Here is a 26,620-nt window from a genome sequence, read left to right on the forward strand (position 1 = left end):
GTCTATGAAGGGCCTGCTCCATTATACATGCCAGTCTCTGGAGGGTCTGCTCCATTATACATGCCAGTCTATGAAGGGTATTCTCCATTATACATGCCAGTCTCTGGAGGGCCTGCTCCATTATACATGCCAGTCTATGGAGGGTCTGCTCCATTATACATGCCAGTTTCTGCAGGGCCTGCTCCATTATCCATGCCAGTCTATGAAGGGTCTGCTCCATTATACATGCCAGTCTATGGAGGGTCTGCTCCATTATACATGCCAGTCTATGGAGGGTCTGCTCCATTATACATGCCAGTCTATGGAGGGCCTGCTCCATTATCCATGCCAGTCTATGAAGGGTCTGCTCCATTATACATGCCAGTCTATGGAGGGTCTGCTCCATTATACATGCCAGTCTATGAAGGGCCTGCTTCATTATACATGCCAGTCTATGGAGGGTCTGATTTATTATACATGCCAGTCTATGAAGGGTCTGCTCCATTATACATGCCAGTCTATGGAGGGTCTGCTCCATTATACATGCCAGTCTATGGAGGGTCTGCTCCATTATACATGCCAGTCTATGGAGGGCCTGCTCCATTATACATGCCAGTCTATGGAGTGCTTGCTCCATTATACATGCCAGTCTATGGAGGGCCTGCTTCATTATACATGCCAGTCTATGGAGGGTCTGCTTTATTATACATGCCAGTCTATGAAGGGCCTGCTCCATTATACATGCCAGTCTATGAAGGGCCTGCTTCATTATACATGCCAGTCTATGGAGGGTCTGCTTTATTATACATGCCAGTCTATGGAGGGTCTGCTTTATTATACATGCCAGTCTATGAAGGGCCTGCTCCATTATCCATGCCAGTCTATGGAGGGTCTGCTTTATTATACATGCCAGTCTATGAAGGGCCTGCTCCATTATACATGCCAGTCTATGGAGGGCCTGCTCCATTATACATGCCAGTCTATGGAGGGTCTGCTCCATTATACATGCCAGTCTATGGAGGGCCTGCTCCATTATACATGCCAGTCTATGGAGGGCCTGCTCCATTATACATGCCAGTCTATGGAGGGTCTGCTTTATTATACATGCCAATCTATGGAGGGCCTGCTCCATTATACATGCCAGTCTATGGAGGGTCTGCTCCATTATACATGCCAGTCTATGGAGGTCTGCTTTATTATACATGCCAGTCTATGAAGGGCCTGCTCCATTATACATGCCAGTCTCTGGAGGGCCTGCTCCATTATACATGCCAGTCTATGGAGGGTCTGCTTTATTGTACATGCCAGTCTATGAAGGGCCTGCTCCATTATACATGCCAGTCTATGGAGGGTCTGCTTTATTATACATGCCAGTCTATGGAGGGTCTGCTTTATTATACATGCCAGTCTATGGAGGGCCTGCTCCATTATACATGCCAGTCTATGGAGGGCCTGCTCCATTATACATGCCAGTCTATGGAGGGTCTGCTTTATTATACATGCCAGTCTATGAAGGGCCTGCTCCATTATACATGCCAGTCTATGGAGGGTCTGCTTTATTATACATGCCAGTCTATGGAGGGCCTGCTCCATTATACATGCCAGTCTATGGAGGGCCTGCTCCATTATACATGCCAGTCTATGGAGGGTCTGCTCCATTATACATGCCAGTCTATGGAGGGTCTGCTTTATTATACATGCCAGTCTATGAAGGGCCTGCTCCATTATACATGCCAGTCTCTGGAGGGCCCTGCTCCATTATACATGCCAGTCTATGGAGGGTCTGCTTTATTATACATGCCAGTCTATGAAGGGCCTGCTCCATTATACATGCCAGTCTATGGAGGGTCTGCTTTATTATACATGCCAGTCTATGGAGGGTCTGCTTTATTATACATGCCAGTCTATGGAGGGCCTGCTCCATTATACATGCCAGTCTATGGAGGGCCTGCTCCATTATACATGCCAGTCTATGGAGGGTCTGCTTTATTATACATGCCAGTCTATGAAGGGCCTGCTCCATTATACATGCCAGTCTATGGAGGGTCTGCTTTATTATACATGCCAGTCTATGGAGGGCCTGCTCCATTATACATGCCAGTCTATGGAGGGCCTGCTCCATTATACATGCCAGTCTATGGAGGGCCTGCTTCATTATACATGCCAGTCTGTGAAGATCTTGCTCCAGAAAGATAAACCAAAAATGCATTTTTTACGATGAATAAATGTAGCATAGTTTATCACTACATAGAGTACACGTAGCCCTGATACATTGGTTTTGCCCTCACAGCAGCGACTCTGGCCAACCAAACGATTACACTTCCGAAGGAGCGCGCAGCAGGCCTAAGCGCAAGCTTTGTCCGTCACGTGATGCACCACATGACCGGAAATATCAGCGACGCGCTGGGGGGGGGGGGGCGCGCACGCATGCGCGGTCAGCTGAGATCCTGGAATCTTGGGGTGTGGAGCTGTGAGCGTCCCTGGAGGTGCAGGCTTTCAGGTGATCTTCTAGGGGGGATTGTTTACTAGTCTCCGTGCACTTGGCACTGACTGTGCAGCCTGTGGAGGATGGCAGACAATTGGGCAGGTACACATTGCGCTGCGGTTCACGGTCCGTATTGTACTTTAATGAAGCCTGTAGTAGACCATGTAATGGGGCCTTTGTGATATGAGAAGCCTGAGGCATGGCTGTATTTCTTCTCAGGTCACCAGCTAGATCTAACCTGATGTGATACATGGCGACTGCTGCGGTGACGGTCCCCATGGGGGATGTGGTTGTGATCCCCAGCGACTGCACAGAGGAGGATGATCCAGAAGACACCAAGACGCAGGTCATCCTGCAGCTACAGCCGATCCCCCATGGGTAAGGTGACGAACCACTGTCCTATGAAGAACTTGTGCAGGGGGGGGGAGCAGGCTGGGTAGTGCTGGATGGTGGAGCCCCAAGCCTGGAGAGATAGGGGAGAGGGGGGGGGGAGCAGGCTGGGTAGTGCTGGATGGTGGAGCCCCAAGCCTGGAGAGATAGGGGAGAGGGGGGGGGAGCAGGCTGGGTAGTGCTGGATGGTGGAGCCCCAAGCCTGGAGAGATAGGGGAGGGGGGGAGCAGGCTGGGTAGTGCTGGATGGTGGAGCCCCAAGCCTGGAGAGATGGGGGGGGGAGCAGGCTGGGTAGTGCTGGATGGTGGAGCCCCAAGCCTGGAGAGATAGGGGAGGGGGGGGAGCAGGCTGGGTAGTGCTGGATGGTGGAGCCCCAAGCCTGGAGAGATAGGGGAGGGGGGGAGCAGGCTGGGTAGTGCTGGATGGTGGAGCCCCAAGCCTGGAGAGATAGGGGAGAGGAGGGGGGGAGCAGGCTGGGTAGTGCTGGATGGTGGAGCCCCAAGCCTGGAGAGATGGGGGAGCAGGCTGGGTAGTGCTGGATGGTGGAGCCCCAAGCCTGGAGAGATGGGGGAGCAGGCTGGGTAGTGCTGGATGGTGGAGCCCCAAGCCTGGAGAGATGGGGGAGCAGGCTGGGTAGTGCTGGATGGTGGAGCCCCAAGCCTGGAGAGATAGGGGAGGGGGGGGGGGGCAGGCTGGGTAGTGCTGGATGGTGGAGTCCCAAGCCTGGAGAGATAGGGGAGGGGGGGAGCAGGCTGGGTAGTGCTGGATGGTGGAGCCCCAAGCCTGGAGAGATGGGGGAGCAGGCTGGGTAGTGCTGGATGGTGGAGCCCCAAGCCTGGAGAGATAGGGGAGGGGGGGGGGGCAGGCTGGGTAGTGCTGGATGGTGGAGCCCCAAGCCTGGAGAGATAGGGAGAGGGGGGGGGGGGGCAGGCTGGGTAGTGCTGGATGGTGGAGCCCCAAGCCTGGAGAGATAGGGGAGGGGGGGGGGGGGCAGGCTGGGTAGTGCTGGATGGTGGAGCCCCAAGCCTGGAGAGATAGGGGAGGGGGGGGGGGGGCAGGCTGGGTAGTGCTGGATGGTGGGAGCCCCAAGCCTGGAGAGATAGGGGAGGGGGGGGGGGGCAGGCTGGGTAGTGCTGGATGGTGGAGCCCCAAGCCTGGAGAGATAGGGGAGGGGGGGGGGGCAGGCTGGGTAGTGCTGTATGGTGGAGCCCAAGCCTGGAGAGATAGGGGAGGGGGGGGGGGGCAGGCTGGGTAGTGCTGTATGGTGGAGCCCCAAGCCTGGAGAGATAGGGGAGGGGGGGAGCAGGCTGGGTAGTGCTGGATGGTGGAGCCCCAAGCCTGGAGAGATAGGGGAGGGGGGGGGCAGGCTGGGTAGTGCTGGATGGTGGAGCCCCAAGCCTGGAGAGATAGGGGAGGGGGGGAGCAGGCTGGGTAGTGCTGGATGGTGGAGCCCCAAGCCTGGAGAGATAGGGGAGGGGGGGGGGGCAGGCTGGGTAGTGCTGGATGGTGGAGCCCCAAGCCTGGAGAGATAGGGGGGGGGGGGGCTGGGTAGTGCTGGATGGTGGAGCCCCAAGCCTGGAGAGATAGGGGGGAGGGCAGGCTGGGTAGTGCTGGATGGTGGAGCCCCAAGCCTGGAGAGATAGGGGAGGGGGGGGGCAGGCTGGGTAGTGCTGGATGGTGGAGCCCCAAGCCTGGAGAGATAAGGGAGGGGGGGGGGGGGGCAGGCTGGGTAGTGCTGGATGGTGGAGCCCCAAGCCAGGCTGGGTAGTGCTGGATGGTGGAGCCCCAAGCCTGGAGAGATAGGGGAGGGGGGGGGGGGGGCAGGCTGGGTAGTGCTGGATGGTGGAGCCCCAAGCCTGGAGAGATAGGGGAGGGTGGGGCAGGCTTGGTAGTGCTGGATGGTGGAGCCCCAAGCCTGGAGAGATAGGGGAGGGGGGGAGTAGGCTGGGTAGTGCTGTATGCAGGGCTGTGGAGTCGGAGTCAGAGCTCATTTTGGTGGAGTCTGTATAAAATGCACCGACTCAGACTCCTAAAATATATAATAAATTGGAGACAGTAGTGCAATGCAGAATGTGCTGAATATTTTTTCATAGGAATTTGGGAAAGTTATGAAATGTTTTATAAATGGCTGTTCTATGCTTGATCTAAAGCTACATTCACACAGCGTTTTTGAGGATACGTTTGTCAGCTGCAAAATCAGATCAGCTTTTTAAAAAAAAACGCATCACCTGAAAGGTTTTTGAGCTCATAAATGTTTTCAATAGCAAAAGCAGATTAGAAAAACACCACAAACTGACATGCTGATTCTTTGTGAGGATCCTCACACAACGCTGTGTCTGAATGTCCTATCTTGAAACCCATTGCCTTTGCTGGATGCCCAGAGTCACTGCATTTCACTGAATTATTTTGCCATCAATGTTCGATATGTTTGTAACAAGAAAGAAATTGTTACCAAGACACTGGCAGTAAAAGATACTAAAGCTCATCACATCAGCCAGTTTCTCCAGGCCTTAGTGGAAAAGGTTCTGCAAGATTAGAAACTCAAAAAAAAAAACCCAGGTTCTTGTTATTGTGATGAACAATGCTTAAAACATAAGTACAATTAAACTGATGAATGAGAGTAATGAGCAACAGCTAGAAGAAAATTTAGGATTTAATATGTGAGAGATGGAGCCACAGCGCTGCTCATGTAACTGAACAACAAACAGATATTACAACAGAAGAACTGCAAAATGATACTTTAGAATTAGATGATCTTGTTGAAGCTGCTTCAAAACCCTTTCATATTCATCACATGCGCTGTGTGCACATGCTGCAGCTGGCAATAAGAGAGTCTGCAAGAGGGACACCGGTTTCACACATCCGGCTTTTCGCCAGTTTGGCACATGCGCCGCATCCGCCAAACCGGCGAAAAGCAGGATGTGTGAAACTGGGCACACATGCTGGAAATCTAATTGGAAAAGTGAGGAAGTTGATTATTGCCGCCAGAACCCCTAAAATTGATTCAATCTTGAAGAGACGTGCTGGGAAAGGGGCAATTGTTGATCAAGCCACACGGTGAGGCAGCACTTATTTAATGACTGAGCGATTGCTTGAACTAAAATCATTTCTTATAGATATGGTGAACCCTCAAGTAACATTAAATGAAGGTCAATGGACACAAGTGGCTGAATTGAAGGAATTGCTTAATCACCCATTTACCGTGACTAAAAAATTACAAGCTGAGAATTTAACTCCTGGCATTTTCATAAGGGAGTGGAAGAACTTGCTATTTTGCCTGTCCCAAAGAGGAGGTTTAATCGCAGTTCTGCTTCAATGAAATGGAGAGAGACACAGCTATTGAAAAATAAAATTCTTCTGGCAGCTGTTTATGTGGACCCAAGTCATCGTATACTGCTTGATGATCAACAGCTTACTAAAGGAAAAGAAGCTTTGAGTGAGGTAGCGGTTAGGATGAGCGGCTACAGGACTGACAGGTGCAAGTGGACTTGGGGCCTGACAGTGCTACTTCTGCCATATATTTATCCTCATCAGATGAGGAGTTTAACTTTGACAAGTATTTGGATGACATGGAGCAGGGAAAGCGTTGCCGCAAGGAAAACTATTTCACTCCGTCTCCTATAGCAGCAGATTGACTATATTTCAGCAAAATTTTTCACTTGCTCTCAAAGAAATAGAAAAATTCAACCGTTCATCAAAACTGACTGTGCATGAGGCAATTCCTTTATACCCGGAAATTGTTAGAGATGTTGCCCATGTGATTGCCTCCAACCCAAGTTACTGTAGAGAGGTTGTTCTCTAGCCTTAAAATTATTAGGTCAGATTTGAGGTCATCTGCGAAGGAGGATCTGATGGAGGCAATTCTATTTCTTACAACAAATTCATAGACTGCACAAATGTTATTTAGTATGTTTTTGTTGAAAACTGTTTTTGCCACTTACATAGTGGTATTATATAGTGTTATATATAACACTATATAATACCACTATGTAAGTGGCAAAAACAGTTTTCAACAAAAACATACTAAATAACATTTAGTATAATGCTTATATTTAAGTGAAAAAATGTATTGTAGTAAAATGTGAACATCAGACATTTAATCATTTTCATGATACAATAATCAAGATATTTAGATAGAACATAAAATATATTTATTGGAATACAACTTTAGAACACAAAGAACGAATAAATTGTAAATATGTAATACAATATGTAATATATATATATATTACACACACGATATATATGTAATCTACTGTATATTACATATTGTATAACATATTTACAATTTATTAGAGCTTTTTGTGTTCTAAAGTTGTATTCCAATAAATATATTTTTTTACCCATGATTTGAACCTGGAATAAAGACTTACCTTTGCTGAGATCCTTGTGGAGTGCGACCCTTCATATCTGTTTCTGGATAAATATATTTTATGTTCTATCAAAATATCTTGATTATTTGTATCATAAAAATGATTAAATGTCTGATGTTCACATTGTACTACAATAAATTTTTCACTTAACTATAAGCAATATATGTAGGGAGTCGGAGTCTGTGCAAGGGAAATTGAGGAGTCGGAGTCAAAGGTTTGGCTTACCGACTCCACAGCCCTGGCTGTATGTGGGAGCCCTAAGCCTGGAGAGATGGGGGGGGGGGGGCAGGCTGGGTAGTGCTGTATGGGGGAGCCCCAAGCCTGGAGAGAGGAGGGGGGGGGCAGGCTGGGTAGTGCTGTATGGTGGATCCCCAAGCCTGGAGAGATGATGGGAGGGGGGGCAGGCTGGGTAGTGCTGTATGGGGGAGCCCCAAGCCTGGAGAGAGGAGGGGGGGGCAGGCTGGGTAGTGCTGTATGGGGGAGCCCCAAGCCTGGAGAGAGGAGGGGGGGGGCAGGCTGGGTAGTGCTGTATGGGGGAGCCCCAAGCCTGGAGAGATAGGGGAGGGGGGGGCAGGCTGGGTAGTGCTGTATGGTGGAGCCCCAAGCCTGGAGAGATGGGGAGGGGGGGCAGGCTGGGTAGTGCTGTATGGGGGAGCCCCAAGCTGGAGAGATAGGGGAGGGGGGGGGCAGGCTGGGTAGTGCTGTATGGGGAGCCCCAAGCCTGGAGAGATAGGGGAGGGGGGGCAGGCTGGGTAGTGCTGTATGGTGGAGCCCCAAGCCTGGAGAGATGGGAGGGGGGGCAGGCTGGTAGTGCTGTATGGGGGAGCCCCAAGCCTGGAGAGATAGGGGAGGGGGGGGCAGGCTGGGTAGTGCTGTATGGGGGAGCCCCAAGACTGGAGAGATAGGGGAGGGGGGGCAGGCTGGGTAGTGCTGTATGGGGGAGCCCCAAGCCCCTGGAGAGATAGGGGAGGGGGGGCAGGCTGGGTAGTGCTGTATGGGGGAGCCCCAAGCCTGGAGAGATAGGGGAGGGGGGGGCAGGCTGGGTAGTGCTGTATGGGGGAGCCCCAAGCCTGGAGAGATAGGGGAGGGGGGGCAGGCTGGGTAGTGCTGTATGGGGGAGCCCCAAGCCTGGAGAGATAGGGGAGGGGGGGCAGGCTGGGTAGTGCTGTATGGGGGAGCCCCAAGCCTGGAGAGATAGGGGAGGGGGGGCAGGCTGGGTAGTGCTGTATGGGGGAGCCCCAAGCCTGGAGAGATAGGGGAGGGGGGGCAGGCTGGGTAGTGCTGTATGGGGGAGCCCCAAGCCTGGAGAGATAGGGGAGGGGGGGCAGGCTGGGTAGTGCTGTATGGGGGAGCCCCAAGCCTGGAGAGATAGGGGAGGGGGGGCAGGCTGGGTAGTGCTGTATGGGGGAGCCCCAAGCCTGGAGAGATAGGGGAGGGGGGGCAGGCTGGGTAGTGCTGTATGGGGAGCCCCAAGCCTGGAGAGATAGGGGAGGGGGGGCAGGCTGGGTAGTGCTGTATGGGGGAGCCCCAAGCCTGGAGAGATGGGAGGGGGGGGGGGTAATTTCTTGTTTTTTTGTACTGTATACATACACCATGTACAAATCAACTTATCTACTGCCGCACACAGTATCCATAATGACGCGCACTAATCTGGTGGATATTCTATTTCCAGCTAATCACACTCCAATGGACTAGTCAGCACTAATTAGCTGTGGTGGTATACTAGTTGCTTTTGTACAAACAGTTGCGTTTCCATAGTACAAGAAACCTTGTTATACTGCAGAAATAAGGGTAAGTTCACATAGTGCGTTTTTCGCAGCGTTTTTGCACGTTTTTCGGGTGCGGTTTTGCTCTGAAAACGCTGTGACGTTGCTTCCCCAGCAAAGTATGAGTTTTCATTTTTGCTGTCTGCACACAGCGTGTTTTTTTTTTTTATCCGCGTTTTTGTGGTGCCCACAAAAACGCAGCATGTCAATTATTTTTGCGTTTTTCACTGCGTTTTCCACCCATTGAGTTCAATGAGATGTTCAAAAATGCAATGAAAACAGCAAATTGCAAATATAGCTGCGTTTTAGTGCGTTTCTATGACTAAAAACGCAGCTATAAACGCAAGGGGTGGGTAGTAAAGTGACATGTACAGGAAGAGGATTTCTTCTGTCAGTAAATACAGAAGCGTGAATCCTCCCGGTACCGTCACCGCTGTGTCCACCTCCAGTCCTGTGCCATGTCAGCTCCCGTGCGGCGCCATGTCTGGGCGGGAGGTGGAGGCAGCTGCGAAAACAAAAGTGAACAGTAGAAAAAAAAACGTCATACTCGCCTGTTTGCAGACTCCCGGTGCCATGTCTGCTCCCAGCTGCTCTCCCGGTACCGCCGCTCCGGCTGTGTGCAGACGGCCGGGGACACCTCCGATAGCTGCAGGACCTGGCGCTGATCACCTGATGCAGTCACCTGACGCATCAGCTGATCGTAAGTCTCGCGGTGACGCCGGCGCCCGGCCGACTTCACCTATCAGCTGATCCTACTGTCAGGAGACTTCATCACTGATTACCGGCAGCTCCTGCAGCGATTGGACGGGATCAGACTCCGCTCCAGGATCTGCCGGTAATCAGCACACAAGTGAGTATTTTTTTTTTGCACTGATGCATCAGCTAATTGTATAAAAACCGTTTATACAATCAGCTGATGTGTGATGTGATTCACATCCTGGAACCTGACACATCATCTGATCACTTTGCCTTCCAGCAAACCCATCAGAAGATATTGGATCTAGATTGGACGGCGCGGGACCCTTGACCCAGGATTACTGCGGAGGGGGGGTTCTTTATTTCAATAAAGATGGAGTCACTAATTGTGTTGTGTTTTATTTCTAATAAAAATATTTTTCTGTGTTGTGTTTTTTATTTAATCTTTACCAGAAATTCATGGTGGCCATGCCTAATATTGGCGTGACACCATGAACTTCGGGCTTAGGGCCAGCTGATAATATACAGCTAGCCCTAACCCCATTATTACCCAGCGAGCCACCCGTCACCAGGGCAGCTGAAAGAGTTGGATACAGCGCCAGAAGATGAAAGCGCCATTTTCTGGGGTGGCTGCGGACTGCAATTCGCAGCGGGGGTGCCCAGAAAGTATGGGCACCCTGCACTGTGGATTCCAATCCCCAGCTGCCTAGTTGTACCTGGCTGGACTTAAAAACTGGGCGAAGCCCACGTCATTTTTTTTTTTTAATTTCATGAAATAAAAAAAAAAGTGCTTCCCTATATTTTTGGTTCCCAGCCGGGTACAAATAGGCATCTGGGGGTTGGGGGCAGCCCGTACCTGCCTGCTGTACCTGGCTAGCATACAAAAATATGGCGAAGCCCACTTCATTTTTTTGGGGGGCAAAAAACTCCTGCATACAGTCCTGGATGGAGGATGCTGAGCCTTGTAGTTCTGCAGCTGCTGTCTTCTCTCCTGCATACAGTCCTGGATGGAGGATGCTGAGCCTTGTAGTTCTGCAGCTGCTGTCTGCTCTCCTGCATACACTATTGGATGGAGTATGCTGAGCCTTGTAGTTCTGCAGCTGTCTGCTCTCCTGCATACACTAGTGGAGAATGAAGAACATATTGAAGAAGCAAATGACATCAGACTTTTTTTTTTTTTTTTCAACAATCTTTAATGGCATTGTTCACTGATAAAAAACGCATAAAGACGTAGTAAGCAAAAACGCAGCAAAAAACGCACCAAATCGCGGCAAAAACGTGTGCGTTTTTTTGCCGCGGGTGTGTTTTTGTGCGTTTTTGCCGCACAAAAACGCAGCGTCAAAAAAACGCAGTGTGTGAACCTAGCCTAAGCCAGTGGTGGTGGTTTCACTGTATGTGGGGACCAGACAGCTTCCTTTTAAAAAGTGCCACCATCACACTTCATAGTCAGAAATATTTTGTGAAATATTTTTTTATTTTATATCTTGACACTCCCCCCCCCCCCCCCCCCCCCCATAAAGCAGCTTTCTTTACCAGCAGCAGAAATTTCCATAGACATGAATGACCATGGAAATTTTTGGTTGAACACAATGTGAGCTGATTTCACTGCAGAGCACCCTATGAATGTGCCATTGTTCCCATTAGGTGTATCTGCAGCAGATTTGCTCATGGAATAGTCACTAGGTATTACTGTATGAGCATGTGCAATGAAACTTCAGAAAATCACTTTCTGTAGTGGAAATCAACAGCATTAGAGCAATGCTCCATACAAGGGTTACATGGAGTCTCTTTTTTTATTTAGCAGTTAGAAAAGATATTTACCGATGCTGCATTGAAAATTCTGCTTGACTTTAGCGACTATGAATGACAGACAGACAACTGTTCTGGCACTTAAATCCACAGCACATGGCTTATTCCTTTATTCCTTCCAAAGACCTTACATAGGGCTAGGGGACATTCATTACATGTGGAGGAAAAATGATTCTGGCAAGTAAATAGGAAAAGGTTCTTTACCATTAGGCTATGTGCGCACGTTGCGTACAAGCCCTGCAGAAATTTCTGCAGCGATCTGAAGAGCACATGTGCGCTTTAGATCGCTGCAGAAATGTCCGTAGTGAGCGCCGATTCCATGCGCTCTGCCTGCAGCTCCTGCCATAGACAGAGCAGGAGCTGCCGGCAAAGCGCAGGAAAGAAGTGACATGTCACTTCTTTTTGCGCAGCGCTTCGGCAGTAGCCGAAGCGCTGCGCTCTTAAACGCCACGTGCGCACGGCCCCTGCACAGTCTCCATAGACTGTGCAGGGGACGCAGGACGCATGCAGTTACGCTGCGCTACAAAGCGCAGCGTAACTGCATGTTTTTACGCGACGTGCGCACATAGCCTTAAAGCAGTCAGACCAGCATTGTGGGTTATAAGTAATCTAACAATAGAGCATGTGCAGTGGGTACGGAAAGTATTCAGACCCCTTTAATTTTTTCACTCTGTTTCATTGCAGCCATTTGGTAAATTAAAAAGGTTTTTTTTTCTCATTAATGTACACTCTGCACCCCACCTTGTCAGAACCCCCCCCCCAGAAATTTAGAAATTTTTTTGCAAATTTATTAAACAAGAAAAACTGAAATATAATCTGGTCATAAGTATTTAGACCCTTTGCTCAGACACTCAGTTTAAGTCACATGCTGTCCATTTCTTTGTGATCCTCCTTGAGATGGTTCTACTCCTTCATGTAATTCAGCTGTTTAAACTGATTAGGACTTGATTTGGAAAGTCACACACCTGTCTATATAAGACCTCACAGTGCATGTCAGAGCAAATGAGAATCATGAGGTCAAAGGAACTGCCGAAGAAGCTCAGAGACAGAATTGTGGCAAGGCACAGATCTGGCCAAGGTTACAAAAGATTGTCTGCAGTACTCAAGTTTTCTAAGAGAACAATGGCCTCCATAATCATTAAATGGAAGACGTTTGGGACCACCAGAACTCTTCCTAGACTTGGCTGTCCAGCCAAGCTAAGCAATTGTGGGAGAAGAACCTTGGTGAGAGAGGTAAAGAAGAACCCCAAGATCACTGTGGCTGAGCTCCAGAGATGCAGTAGGGAGATTCACATCTCCACAAAGTTCCACAAAGTCAACTATCTCTGCAGCCCTCCACCAGTCGGGCCTTTATGGCACAGTGGCCCGACGGAAGCCTCTCCTCAGTGCAAGACATAGAGTTTTTCAAAAAAACACATGAAGGACTCCCAGACTATGAGAAATAAGATTCTCTCGTCTGATGAGACAAAGAACTTTTTGGTGATAATTCTAAGCAGTATGTGTGGAGAAAACTAGGCACTGCTCATCACCTGCCCAATACAATCCCAACAGTGAAACATGGTGGTGGCAGCATCAGGCTATGGGGGTGTTTTTCAGCTGCAGGGACAGGACAACTGGTTGCAGTTGAAGGAAAGATGAATGCGGCCAAGTACAGAGATATCCTAGAAGAAAACCTCGTCCAGAGTGCTTTTGACCTCAACCTTCCAACAAGACAATGACCCTAAGCACCCATCTAAAATAATAAAGGAGTGGCTTCAGAACAACTTTGTGACCATTCTTGACCGGCCCAGCCAGAGCCCTGACCTAAACCCAATTGAGCATCTCTGGAGAGACCTGAAAATGGCTGGCCACCTGTTACACCTCGTGGCTCTCCTGTGGCAAGGAATGAGACAGTCTCCTTGCCTGCCACGAGCGCTCCTGCTCCGCAGCGCCGAAGGTCTGCCAGACTGCGCAGAGTGCAGGAGAAACCTCCTCAGAGAGGCAGCACAAGGGTGACACCTAGTGGTACTCCTGTTGCAAGAAATGAGGCGGTCTCCCATTCCTTGCCTGCCACAGCTCCTCCTGCTCAGCAGCCTCGAAGGTCTGTGAGGTTGCGCAATGTGCAGAGATTTGCTGCTCAGGGAAGCAGTGAGACTCCCGTTATCTCTACACATTGTGAGACCGAGGATCCCGCCTCTATTTCCCAGAGGCAGGAGGGTGAGCATGTGCTATGCTTGGTGGATCCTGATTCGCCCACTGACGTCACACGGCTTGATAACAAGGCTGGTGACGTGGTGAATCCTGACTGGCCAGGCTGGGATGTCGTGGATCCTGATTGGGTCAAGTCCGTCATCTCCGCCTCGCGCCCGCCCTTGGCTGGAGCTACACCTCCTTAAAAGCTCCTCCTGCCATCATGGCGGCGCGCGACCGTCCTTCTATGTTTGGATGTCTGGCAGCGTGCTGCCACGCCACTGCTCAGGCATTACTGTCTCTTGTGGGCTTGGCCCTTGCTGCTCCGGCAGTACCTCGTTTGCAGGCCGTGTTCCTGCCTTGCTGCTCCGGCAGTACCCCCGTCAACAGGCAGTGTTCCTGTCCCAGGTGAGCTCCTCAAGTCTCCATTGGACTCACCTGGTTATTGAAAGCACACGTGCGTGGGCACCTCTGTGCTACCCTCGTGCCAGATTCTCGTGACTTCCACTGGCACATGTGCGTGGGCACCTCTGTGCTTCCCCGTGCAACAGGTACACCGAGCCGTGAGATCTGTGCCATACAACCCTCACGGGTTAGGGCAGATCGGTGTACATAGATCGTCTGTGACATTCCAGACGATCGCTAGCAGCAACCCGCTCACTCTTCACCCACCATAGCGGCGGTCCCTTACACCGCACAGTGGACCTTGACTGGCGGAAGCAGTCCATTTCCCATCTTGGCACGCTTCCCCGGGTCCCCCTCGTAACAGCCACCAACGTCCACCATCCAACCTGATGGAACTGGAGAGGATCCGCAAGGAAGAATGGCAGAGGATCCCCAAATCCAGAGGAAAACTTGTTGCATCATTCCCAAGAAGAGTCATGGCTATACTAGCTCAAAAGGGTGCTTCTATTCAATACTGAGCAAAGGGTCTGAATACTTATGACCATATGATATTTCAGGTTTTCTTGTTTAATAAATTTGCAAACATGTCTACATATCTGGGGGGTTTTCTGACAAGATGGGCTGCAGAGAATACATTGAGGGAAAAAATGAACTTTTTTGAATTTATCAAATGGCTCCAATGAAACAGAGTAAAAATTATAAAGGGGTCCGAATACTTTCCGTACCCATTGTATAACTGGTGGAGAAAGGTTGAAATCGATTTGCCTTGTGTCTTTTGTCGCCCTATGTAAGCAATTGACTCTGTGGAGATCACTGCAGATTATACACTTGACAATACAGAGGGTAACGTGTGTATATGGTGCTGCATTTCCACAATAAAATGTAGAGGTCTACAATGGAAAGTGTGCATAGCAGGCTCCCAATCACAGTGAGCTGCCTGTCTGCAGGATAAAGAGTAAAGAAGTAATTCATCTTGTATGGTGTATTATGGAGCTCACCTTAACCCTAACACTATAACTGCTACTGTATTTCTTCAGAATGTATGAGGAGATGGCAGACACTAATGCTGCTGTGGTATCATTGGAGACTCACACTCTGAAGATGGGCGATACGTTAGGTAAGTAAAAGAAGATAACCATACTTCCTCACCAGCGGAACACTGTCCATGTAAAATCATCATTGTATTTCCATGTAGATGGTTCCACAGTGGATTTCAGTGATGACATTGACATTGCATATCCAATCACCTGTGGAGACAGCAAGGCAGTATTACTCTGGAAGAAATTTGTGTGTCCTGGAATCAATGTCAAATGTGTGAAGGTAAATTTCTGAAAATGGTAATAGTAGGGTTAGTGGAGGGGGGGTTGTATGAAAATACTAATAATCATATATGTAATTATTTTTACTGTTAGATATTGCCAATAAGTCTCCACTGATTTCGACTGACTCTTTAGAATGGGTGCCAACACATCCACACCACCGCTCCATGTATTCTCTGCCCAGTAATGGAGCAGTGGTTCACATGCGTGGCTTTTGCTCCTTCAAAAGGGGCACCATTTCAACCATGTTCTTTAGATGGGTGATACCTTGCTAAGTTGGGCAATCCAATTTAAAGGGATTGTCCACTACTCAGACAACCCCTTTACTAAGTAGTGTTCCTTCACATAGAATAACAGTGGAACCTCGGTTTACGAGTAACCCGGTTTGCGAGCATTTTGTTATAAGAACAAAGCTTGCTGCAAATTTGTAACTCAGTTTACGAGCAATCTTTGCTGTACAAGGAAATACCGCACACACTTCCGGTTCCGTACTTTAACCGCGCTCTGACCCGCTCTTGCAGTCCGCACAAACACACACGTACACACACATATTATGCTCACCTTACCTTCCGTTCCATCGCTGGCCTCATGATTCTTGTAGTTCACCGGTACAGGATGTGTATCGGGTAACCATCACGACGATGGAGGAACTTCCACTGTCAGCCGCTTCTCAAAGGCAGCGTGCTGGCCAATCAGAGGCAAGCAGCTCCTGCCTTTGACGTCAGCGCTATGGCAGCGGAAGCTCCGGCATTGGTCGCGATGGTTACCCAATACACATCCTGTACCGGCGATGGAACGGAAGTTAAGGTGAGCATAATATTTGTGTGTGGAATGGCAGAATAGGGGACCAGGATGGGACATTGCACAAGTTGTGCAACGAATTGTCTGAGCTTGCATTATTTCCTATGGGAAATTTGCTTTGCTAGACGAGTAACTTGGTTTACAAGCACACTCCCAGAACGGATTATACTCGTAAATCAAGGTTCCACTGTAGTTACAATAGCGTGACGTTATGACACAAGAACCTTGCAGCCAATCTGAGGCTGCCTATGGGCTGTTTACCTGTCACTTCCTTCAGATATAACTGACATCCGTAGGAAGTCACAGAGCCGTGGCAGCTCTCACTTCTTCCAAATGTCAATTTCGTCCGGCAGGACTTTTGTGACATAACGTTATGGGAGACCTGGCGCCAACATCGCTGAAATGGCACTGGAGGTGAGTGTAAGATGTTTGTATTCAATGTGGGGGAATACTGTGATTGAGAAGAGGTTGTCCTCTCCTTGGACAGCCCCTTTAAGTGAAGATTAAAGTGTACGTATCATCTCAATTTAATTGATATCTAGTTCCTTCTTAATGTGTAGCAGATTATTAGCGGTCTGGGCTCCTGAGATTTCCAGCAATTGCTAAAACGAACAAAAAAAAAACCATGTTGCTTAGAAGACAGAAGAATGTGCACACACTTAGGAGCCTTAGGCTAGGTTCGCACACTGCGTCTTTTTGACGCTGCGTTTTTGGCCGCTAAAAACGCACAAACGCACCTGCGTCGAAAAAACTCATCAAAAAACGCACGCGTTTTTACTGAGATTTTGGCTGCGTTTTGCTGCGTTTTTGATCTCTGCGTTTTGCTGCGTTTTTCAAATGCATTGCATGGGCGAAAAACGCAGGAAAGAACTGGCATGTCCATTTTTTTTTTTTAACTCAAAAATGCAGGTAAAAAAAACAGATGTGTGCGGACAGCAAAAATGAAAACTCAGATTTTGCTGGGGAAGCAAAGTCCTGCAGCTTTAAGGCCAAAAACGCACCCGAAAAACGCCGCGAAAAACGCACTGTGCGCACATAGCCTTAATCCACACTACCAGATCAGTCTTCCTATTGAGCTTGTACACTGTTCTGTTTGTGGCCTCTGAATAGAGCATTGCAGAGTGGGCTTTTATTGGTCAGCAATCAGTGGAGATCTTGAACCATTAGCAATCATATGACATATGTTACATGTATTAAGAATGAAATAGTAAAAATATAAGTAGATATAATGTCTACATTAGAGATTTATTAAATAGTAGGCATCTCAAAAAATTGTGCAAAATGTTGATTGGGAGAAATAAAAAAAAATCTACTGTAATCCTCACTTCACCTGCTCTACAAACAAATGTCCTATTTGTATAGAACAGATCCTTGCTGACACCACATTAGCATACAGGTTACTGGATGCCCTTTTTAGGCTAAGTGCGCACACTGCGTTTTTTTTACGCTGCGTTTTTGTGCGTTTTTGGCCGCTAAAAACGCATAAACGCACCGGTAAAAACGCATGCGTTTTACCATGTTTTTGGCTGCGTTTTGCTGCGGTTTTTCCAATGCATTGAGAAAAGGAAATAATTGACATATTGACTTATTTTTTTTTTTTTTTTTTAAGCTCAAAAACGCAGCTTAATAAAGTTGTGTACGGACAGCAAAAATGAAAACTCATAGACTTTGCTGGGGAAGCAAAGTCATGCATTTTTGAGCCCAAAAACGCTGCGAAAAACACACTGTGCGCACATAGCCATAGGCGTTTTTTCACGCTGCGTTTTTTGTGCGTTTTGTCTGCAAAAACGTGATGCGTTTTTACCGCGTTTTTGGCTGTGTTTTTGTGCACTGCATTCAATGAGTGAAAAACGCAGAAATAATTGACATGCTGCATTTTTGTGGTCACCACAAAAACGCAGCTACAAAAAAACGCTGTGTGCAGACAGCACTTCTGAAAACCCATAGACATTGCTGGGGAAGCAATGTCACAGCGTTTTCAGCACAAAAACGCCGCAAAAACGTCTAGTGCGCACAGGGCCTTAATGTAGTGGAAGAACTTATCTGCAGGATGGATTCCTTATTTCCATGCCTCTTGGAATGAGAAGCCTTGGAGACACACAACTCTATAGCAGGGTATATCTGCATGGATAATGGTGCTTTTTTCAGTATGTAATGTGTATTTAAATATTGATTATTGCTCCAAAAAAAAAGTAACATGATAAATTGTGTCCTTTTACTACTTAGAGCCGCTCTCTCACAATGTACAGTTGTGTTTTTTGGGATAAAGTGCGTGCACTATTTAGTGATTGATTTCATCTTATTTTTCCTATTGTTACTGACATTTAATGCTTTTTTCCCCACTTGCAAACTTATTTACCCTTCTTTAGTTTAATGACCAGATGATTAGCCCTAAGCACTTTGTTCATTTGGCTGGAAAATCAACTTTAAAGGATTGGAAGAGAGCCATTCGTCTTGAAGGAGTCATGTTACGGTAAAGAGTTTGTGGAAACTTCCTATGAATCTCTATCTTATAACATGTAGTGCTATGGTTATAATGTTCTCATTCCATTACAGAAAAATGATGGATTCTGGCCAGATTGATTTTTATCAGCATGAGAAGCTCTGCACCAACACATGTCGAAGCACTAAGTTTGATCTTCTCATTAGTAGTGCTCGTGCCCCTGTTCCCGGACAGAGCAATGTTGTGCAGAGTCCGCCCACAGGGGAAGGTATGCATGTGTACATACTTAGGTTCCTTGTTGCTTCTGAGGTTGTGACAGAAGGAAACTATGCTATCAGGTACACATTTCTGTTAGTAATATCTCCTGTTGTAATTTAAAGGGCCTCTTGCTACGGTGGCGGTATCAGAGGAGACTGTGGAAGATGCTACTATTGAATGGGGCTCAGGACTTACTGCTACAGTACAGCTGAATAGAGATGACCGATGCAAAAAGGATGGAGATGAGATATCTGGTAAGAAAATTCAGACCTGTGTTTTGTTTTTTTTTTTTTTGTTTTTCTTTTCTTTACTGAAATCATATAATTTATTGGAATATTTACCATCTTCTGTTATAACGTTTTCTGCATTGCACAATACAGATTATTGCTAGAAAATGCACAAATACATAGTATGACAATAAAGCAATGGCATATCGCTAGGATGTCTCAAAACTTAAAGGGGATGTCCACTACTTGGACAAACGCTACTCATTCCCCTTGTTCTCCCCTGTAAAAATAAGCCTATACTCTCCTCTGATGTGGCCGCAGTTCCACAGATGTCTGAGGTTGCGTACCTGGGGCCCACGTGACATTGACACGCGAGCCCTGTGACCAATCAGCGCCCAGGATCTGTCTTCCCACCCACGGACATTTGAGCAGGATGTGAGCGCTGTGCTAACTTCCTGCTCAAGTGTCCGAAGGCTGGGTGAAGGCAGCTGGCACTGATTGGTGATGGGGCTCGTGTCATAACCATCTCACATGGACCCTGGGAACGCGACTTCAGACATTGCTGGATCCTCGGCCACATCAGAGGAGAGTATAGGCTTATTAATTTTTTTTTGGGAAGTAAACAAGAGGAATGAGTAGGGCTTGTCTAAGTAATGGACAACCCCTTAATGATCGTTTTAGGAGTCTAACTTCTGGTATCACCACTGATCCTGAGATTGAAGGGGTTACAGCTCTACTTTAAGCATAAAAAGAAAGTTTACGTGTCTAAAGTTTAAATCCTGTTTATTTAAGTAGTCAATTCAGCCTAGAAAATGGAACAAACACATAGGTCATAGTTTGAGGATCTTGCTGTTATTAGAGGTTTTCCTTCTCAGTCTCTGACTCTGTGTACTGCTTGCAGTGAGAAGGATGTTAGGGGCTCATGGTAGTCATTCTTTCGCAGCGTCTGTGAGTATGCATACTGTGATTTAGGACAAGGAGCAGCTGGTACTGTATCTTTTGGCCTATAAGACGCATTGGACTATAAGATACACCTAGGTTTAGAGGAGGAAAATGGGAAAAAAAATTTGAAGCAAAAAAATTGATTATGACGCACTGTTTTGGGCAGGATCTGTTGCTAATACTGTTATGTGGGATTCTGGCCCCCTTCCTGGTATACAGTATATGTCCCTCCATCTAGGTATGTATGTCCCTTCATTCTGGTGTATATGTCTCCATTGACTGCATACGTGTTGAGCATATTGAACACACCATGGCAGGCTCGCAGCAGTGACAAACCTTCACCACCGTATAGTTGTTCCGTCGGTGAGCCTACACCTCCTTCTGATGGCCCAAATTCATTCAAGTAGCCATGATATATAGGGTTTAGGGGTTATCTTCTAGCTTATCTATTTAAATATTCCCATATTGGGGGGGAAACATGTTGGGATCACCTGAACCAGCAGGAGGACTACAATTGGCTAAGTACCTTATTTTTCGCTTTATAAGACACACTTTTGTTCCCCCAAATTTTGGGGGAAAGTAGGGGGTGCGTCTTATAATCTGAATATACGGATTATATACTGCAGGGCCCAGGGGAGGTGGGGGAAGCTCTGGAGCAGGGTTGGAGGCTGAGGCAGGCTGGTGGAGGCTCCAGGAGGCAGTGGGAGATCTCCCGCTCATATAATATGCACTGCCGCTGTCCTTCACCGTGGTGCTGAAACCGCACTGCGGTGATAGGCTGGGGGAGCGGCGCATATTATATGTGCCTGTGCCCCCTTTGATATCCCATAGACCCCCCCCCCGTGTTAGATATGGCCCCCATGCTGCTGCCCATCCTGAAATAAAAAAAGCTTTACTTATCGCCTCCAGCGCTGATCTCTCGGTGTCTCCCTGCTGCTGCTGTGATCAGGCACGCAGAGATCATGTCACTCTGCTGTGCCGATCACGTGAACAGCACCGAGAAGCAGTAAGTGTAGGAGCTCAGCAGCACGGAGGGAGACACGAGGGAGGACAGCGCTGGAGAAGGTAAGTCAAGTTTTTTTACTATGGGCAGCAGAATGGGGGCCATATCAAACACAGGGGGACGTGTGCCATCCATAGAGGGCCATGGGCAGCACAGGGGTACGTGTGCCATCCATAGGCGGCCATGGGCAGCACAGGGGTACGTGTGCCATCCATAGGCGGCCATGGGCAGTACAGGGGTACGTGTGCCATCCATAGGCAGCACAGGGGGACATGTGCCATCTATAGGGGACGTGTGCCATCACAAGGGGGCTATATTCATTATAAAGGGGCCATATCCAGATTAAGGGAGCTAATTTTAGGATGGGGGGGGCTATGAGGGACACTCTCTATGATTTGTTAGACGGACACTGGCATTAGAAGACGGACCCCATTTCACAGTAAAAAAACATTTTTTCTTTTCCTTCACCAAATTTGGGGTGCGTCTTATAAAGCGAAAAATACGGTACTTCTTTTTAGGCTAATACCTCAATTATTGCATATTTACCTTATCCTATTTTGATTAATTGTCATGAGTCAGTTATTACAGGTATATTTAGTGTAGGACTATTTTATAATGGTTCTTCAGCTAAAGAGACATTACCTTATGTCAATTTGCTTTTATGATATTGTCATTTGATTCTGTTATAGCAAATAATCACTTTTATGTTTGTCTATTTGATGATGGTTGCCCCATTTATGTGGTAGGTAGGGTCAGAAAGGGAGAGCCGACGTGGAGCGGGGCCACCACTGACTTCGGGTGTCTAACTTCCGCTGTCAGGTAGGGAGCAGAGGAGGGTGAGCCGGTCTACTCCCTATACATTCACTGGGTTATCAAGCGCAGATAATAGGCCTCCACTGCGCTCCCATCCACCTGCTGATTCCATATCATGGGCCCATCCTGGTATATAATATCCCTCCATCCTGGTAGATATGTCACCAATCATGGGCCCGTCCTGGCATATATGCCTCCTGTTATGCGGCGTTTCTTAACACATTAAGAAAAAAAAACAATTTTACTCATCTTCCCTCTTTTTCCCTGGTGCATGACGTTGTCTTCTGATGCTGGCAACCGACTTTGGTTTGTAAGTGACGGGCAGCACATGACGTCCCTGCCATGCGCCCCTAGTCACAGGCGCCGATTTCAGCTGCCAGCCAAGTAAATGTTAATCCAAAATGAATACTCCATGCTCCCCATGCCCATAATGCTGCCCACCTCTCTGTGCTGGCGTCAATGATCGAGGTGGGCATGAAAAGCTGTGATTAAATTCCTATTAATGGGCAGCACGGACAATATCTGCAAGGAGTTTGTATGTTCTCCCTGTGTTTGCGTGGGTTTCCTCCGGGTACTCCGGTTTCCTCCCACACTCCAAAGACTTACTGATACTGACCTTAGATTGTGAGCCCCAATGGGGACAGTGTTCCTGATGAATGTAAAGTGCTGTGGAATATGTTAGCGCTATATAAAAATCAAGATTTGATTTGACTTGACAAGTGATCGCCCCACTCCTGCCGCCCCTCCCCCCACAACGAGCCAGGTACATTTGGACTATAACATGCACCCTTATTTTCTTCACAGATTTTTGGGAAAAAGTGCATTATATAGTCTGAAAACTCCAGTATATTTGCTCTACAACTAATCAGTGTGATTTCCGAGTATTGTCATCACTGCAGACCCCTGTATTGGTGCACATATATCGAGTGCCTCAATTTGCTACCCACAATCTTACTTTTGTGAGGGCTCTGAAGTGTCCAAATATAGAGTAGTTTGCCTGATTGAGAGATGTGATTCCTATTGATGGCCTCATTCAAACATCGTTTTTTTTCACCTCTAAAGGAATAAATTTGACTTTCATCAGCGCTATAGATTATAAAAGGGGGTATGTGTTCTATCTGTGAAAATTGCTGATGGAGCATGTACATGACAAGCGTATTCCTGTATGAGGCAGCCTATCATTTGTCTGTTGCTTCATATGAAATGTAATGTATAATGCACAAGTTTGGCTTGTTATAAAATGAAAGTTTCTACATCTTCTCCTTTCAGAAGAGACTCTGCTGTTCTGGAAAGGCATCTCTGATGTAGGCCTTATGGACGAAGTTATCTGCAAAGTCCAGAATGAAATTGAGGAGATTTTAAGTGGTGTCCAACAGAGAATGGGCCAACAACCCTTTCAGATTACAGGTGTGTCAGATTGATCCATGGAGCGACACTATTGAGGACTATATAAAGTGCCTTGAAAAGTATTCATAACCCGTGAACATTTTCACCTTTTTTTTTTTTTTTTTTTGTTTTTTTTTTTTTTTTTTCATGTTACACCCACAAATGTAAATGTATGGTAGTTGCAGCATCTTGCTGTGGGGACAGGGAAGCTGGTGAGAGTTGATAAAGATGGACAGTGCTAAATACAATCATTGAGGAAAATCTATTAGAGACTGCAAAAGACATGAGATTGGGGTGTAGATTCACCTTCCAGCTGGACAATGACCCTAAACATACTGACACAGCTACAATAGAAATGACCCAGTCAGTCCAGACCTAAATCCCACTGAGAATCCTTGCAACAATTGGCAATTTCTGTTCAGACTCCTCCATCCAGGCTTACTGAGCAAGAGCTATTTTTCAAAGAAGAATGGGTAAAAATGTGAGCATCCAAATGTGTAAAACTGATGGAGACATAATGCAAAAGACTTGTAGAAGTTCTAGGAGCGAAAGGTGGTCCTACAAGGAATTGACTTAAGGGGGCTGAATACAAATGCACAATTTTCAGATTTATATCTTTAAAACATTTAGAAAACAATGTATCACTTCCTTTACACTTCAAATACTTGCTTCTTTGTGTTGGTGTATCCTATAAAATCCCAGTAAAAACACCCCAAACATTTTAAGTGTGTGTGGGTGTAAAAAACATGGAAAAGTTCATGGGGGGGGTGTGAATACTTTTTCAAGACACTGTATATGTAGCAATATGTAAGGTACACACACATCTGTTACGGAGAAATAAGTGTTAGAGGAATAATTTCATTAACATTTATGTAAAAGTAAGCCTGAAGAAGTCATTAGTTTGTGTCCTGCCCCTAGATGCCACTGTACTCAGTAACATTGCTCAAACATTTGGGCTCCTGGATGTTGTGAAAAAAGTTCTGGGACGAAAAAGGAATCGGGCAGAACAGAGAGAAGAGCAATATCATTATACACTTGCTGGTAAGTCTTTTCAATAAAATGTACTTTATAACAAAAAGGATTGTGTTTGTTGTTCGCACCTGATGAACCTGCTTAGGGGGAGCTGCATATTTCAGTAGCCCATATTCCATTGTGAATTTTTAAAGTGAAGCTGTCGGGTCCGCTGTGCCCCCAGAACCACAGGCAGCTCGGTGTGCATATCTATAATCCCTCCATAACAGTCCCAGCATGTAGCAACACACACACCGAGATCTTTAGAAAAAGTATTTTTGATGCTAATGATGACTGTGACTAGTCACAGGGGCGTTAGTTCCCTCTCTAGTCGGCCCACTTAGCTTGTTAGCATGCGCCTGTGGGCGTGATAACCTGCTTTACAATGCCCAGTGTCATGGCAATGCGATACAAAGCTGCGCATGCACACGACTTTGTACCTGTTAGCATTGAGCACCTTTAATGCAAGGTGTATGTACCCTGACTTCAAAGACACCCACTGCTAATGATCAGAAGTTTATAATGTCCGTAAATGGCGTGCACACAGATGGGAATGACGAGGTGCAAGTGAATAGGTCGAAAAAAGACCAGGTCCAAGTCACAGAAAATCACTGCACTCTCATAGATTTTGATCAAAAATCTTCTTCTTTTTTTTTTTAAACACCAAATTTTATTCCAAATTTTCGTGTGCATTACATCTTATGAAACAATATAGCAAGTATGAATCCACTATTTCCATTAACAGGTTATTGTAAGTTAACTATTCCTCCCGTTTCCCTTGTTTCCCCCCTTAACTATGTTTCGGCTTTCTTCTATTCTAAAATAACCCCCCCAACAACTTAGCACACTTTTCCTCCTGTCTAGCCTACACGAAGAACACCCAACAACGCCACATTTTGTCATTTTATCATCACCACATGTCTCTAGATGAATCATTTGCCGTCTTATCACACCTTCACATTATGGCTGTTTTAATTTCCCCAATGGTCCCTTAACGTCTTCTAGTAGATACCACTGTGTGTACGTGAAGGGGGTAACTATTGTTTGTATTTCTGTAGCTTCACATTGTTTTTCCATGAATTTTCTCCATTTTTTAAAGAATACATCGGTCAAACCATCTTTGTTTTTTTCTGCTTCCCTCTGCTCAATTCTAAGTAGCATTTTAATCTGCCTCATTACCTCGTCTTCTGACGGAACGTTCCCTTCAAGCCATTTGCCCAGTAAAGCCCTTTTTCCTATTATGGCTATACTATGGAACAGCTTTGGTATTCTATCTCTTTTTTTCATTCACCCTTGCCATTTGTTCAACATGGTCATCATGAAAAATCCATATCAATGGGTCCATCGCCACCTCTACCCCCCATATACTAGTTATTAGCGCCTGCATTTTTTCCAGAATTTTTGACTCTGGGCATTGCCAAATCCCATGTAACAGATCCGTGTTTAACGTCTTACATTTGGGACAATGTACTATCTTATTAACCTTCTGTTTGTTTGGTATGTTGAAGCCATAGATCGCCCTGTGTATCAGTCTAAACTGTGTGTCCCTCCAGCCCTCATTAACCACCTCTTTTCTCATTCTCATCCATCCTCTTAGTATCTTGTCCCCTGCTGTCTCGTCTCCCAATTGTCTCGCCCATGTTCCCAGGGTCTTCTCTGTGCTTAAGGGAACTAACACCTCTCGTAAAGCTTTGTATAGTGAAGTTATGTTAATTTCCCGCTGCTCCTGCATAATAAGTTGGTCCATGTCATTTATCTCTTGTTCCTTCCCGACATCTCTCAGTAGCTGCATTATACCTTTCTCTATCTGTTTATATTGTATAACTTGGAATGGGGAGAGCCCATATTTTGTCACAATTTCTTGATAGGACAACCATCTATTTTCCGTCTCATGAAGTAGATCTTTCACCCCTTTTACACCTTTTCTCCTCCATTCTATAAATAATTTGTTTTCCCTGCCCGCTGGGAATTCCGGGAAACTCCATATGTTTAAGTATTTAGAAATTCTCCAGGGTAAGTTGAATTTTTTTCTCACCGCCTTCCACGCCATCACTGTATCTCTGCATATTAGTGAGTTTTTAATGTGCCGTGGTATGTTAGCAAGTGACGTATGCAATATTGCCCCCAAATCCCAGGGTTTACAGAACTCGCCTTCCAGTTTTATGTCCGAGTAACCGTTAGTCTTCCTTAACCAGTCTATTACATGTCTCATGAGGCACGCCAGATTGTACCCTCTAATGTTTGGCATTTTAATACCCCCCTTCTCCAGCGTCTGCATTAATTTCTCAGCTTTTATTCCTGGCCTTTTTCCCTTCCACAGGCAGGTCGAAAACGCCTTGTTCAGC

The 26,620-nt window shown here is 46.9% G+C and overlaps 1 protein-coding gene across 2 annotated transcripts in view; it reads left to right on the forward strand.

Annotated features, from left to right (window-relative positions):
- The first annotated feature begins 2,392 nt into the window (after positions 1-2,392).
- Positions 2,393-26,620, forward strand: part of GMEB1 (glucocorticoid modulatory element binding protein 1) — a 40,163-nt gene continuing 15,935 nt past the window's right edge. Inside the window, exons 1-9 of one of the 2 annotated variants that reach the window (XM_075335931.1) lie at positions 2,393-2,479; positions 2,684-2,842; positions 15,110-15,189; positions 15,268-15,392; positions 18,562-18,665; positions 18,749-18,903; positions 19,016-19,147; positions 23,148-23,285; positions 24,183-24,305. In XM_075335931.1, the coding sequence (XP_075192046.1) occupies positions 2,715-2,842; positions 15,110-15,189; positions 15,268-15,392; positions 18,562-18,665; positions 18,749-18,903; positions 19,016-19,147; positions 23,148-23,285; positions 24,183-24,305 (985 nt within the window). In that variant the 5' untranslated portion in view covers positions 2,393-2,479; positions 2,684-2,714. Of the gene's footprint in view, positions 2,567-2,683; positions 2,843-15,109; positions 15,190-15,267; positions 15,393-18,561; positions 18,666-18,748; positions 18,904-19,015; positions 19,148-23,147; positions 23,286-24,182; positions 24,306-26,620 lie in introns of both variants that reach the window. The other variant, XM_075335930.1, reaches the window with a different exon arrangement.

This window comes from Anomaloglossus baeobatrachus, chromosome 2, assembly GCF_048569485.1.
Source record: "Anomaloglossus baeobatrachus isolate aAnoBae1 chromosome 2, aAnoBae1.hap1, whole genome shotgun sequence".
Taxonomy (NCBI): Eukaryota; Metazoa; Chordata; class Amphibia; order Anura; family Aromobatidae; genus Anomaloglossus; species Anomaloglossus baeobatrachus.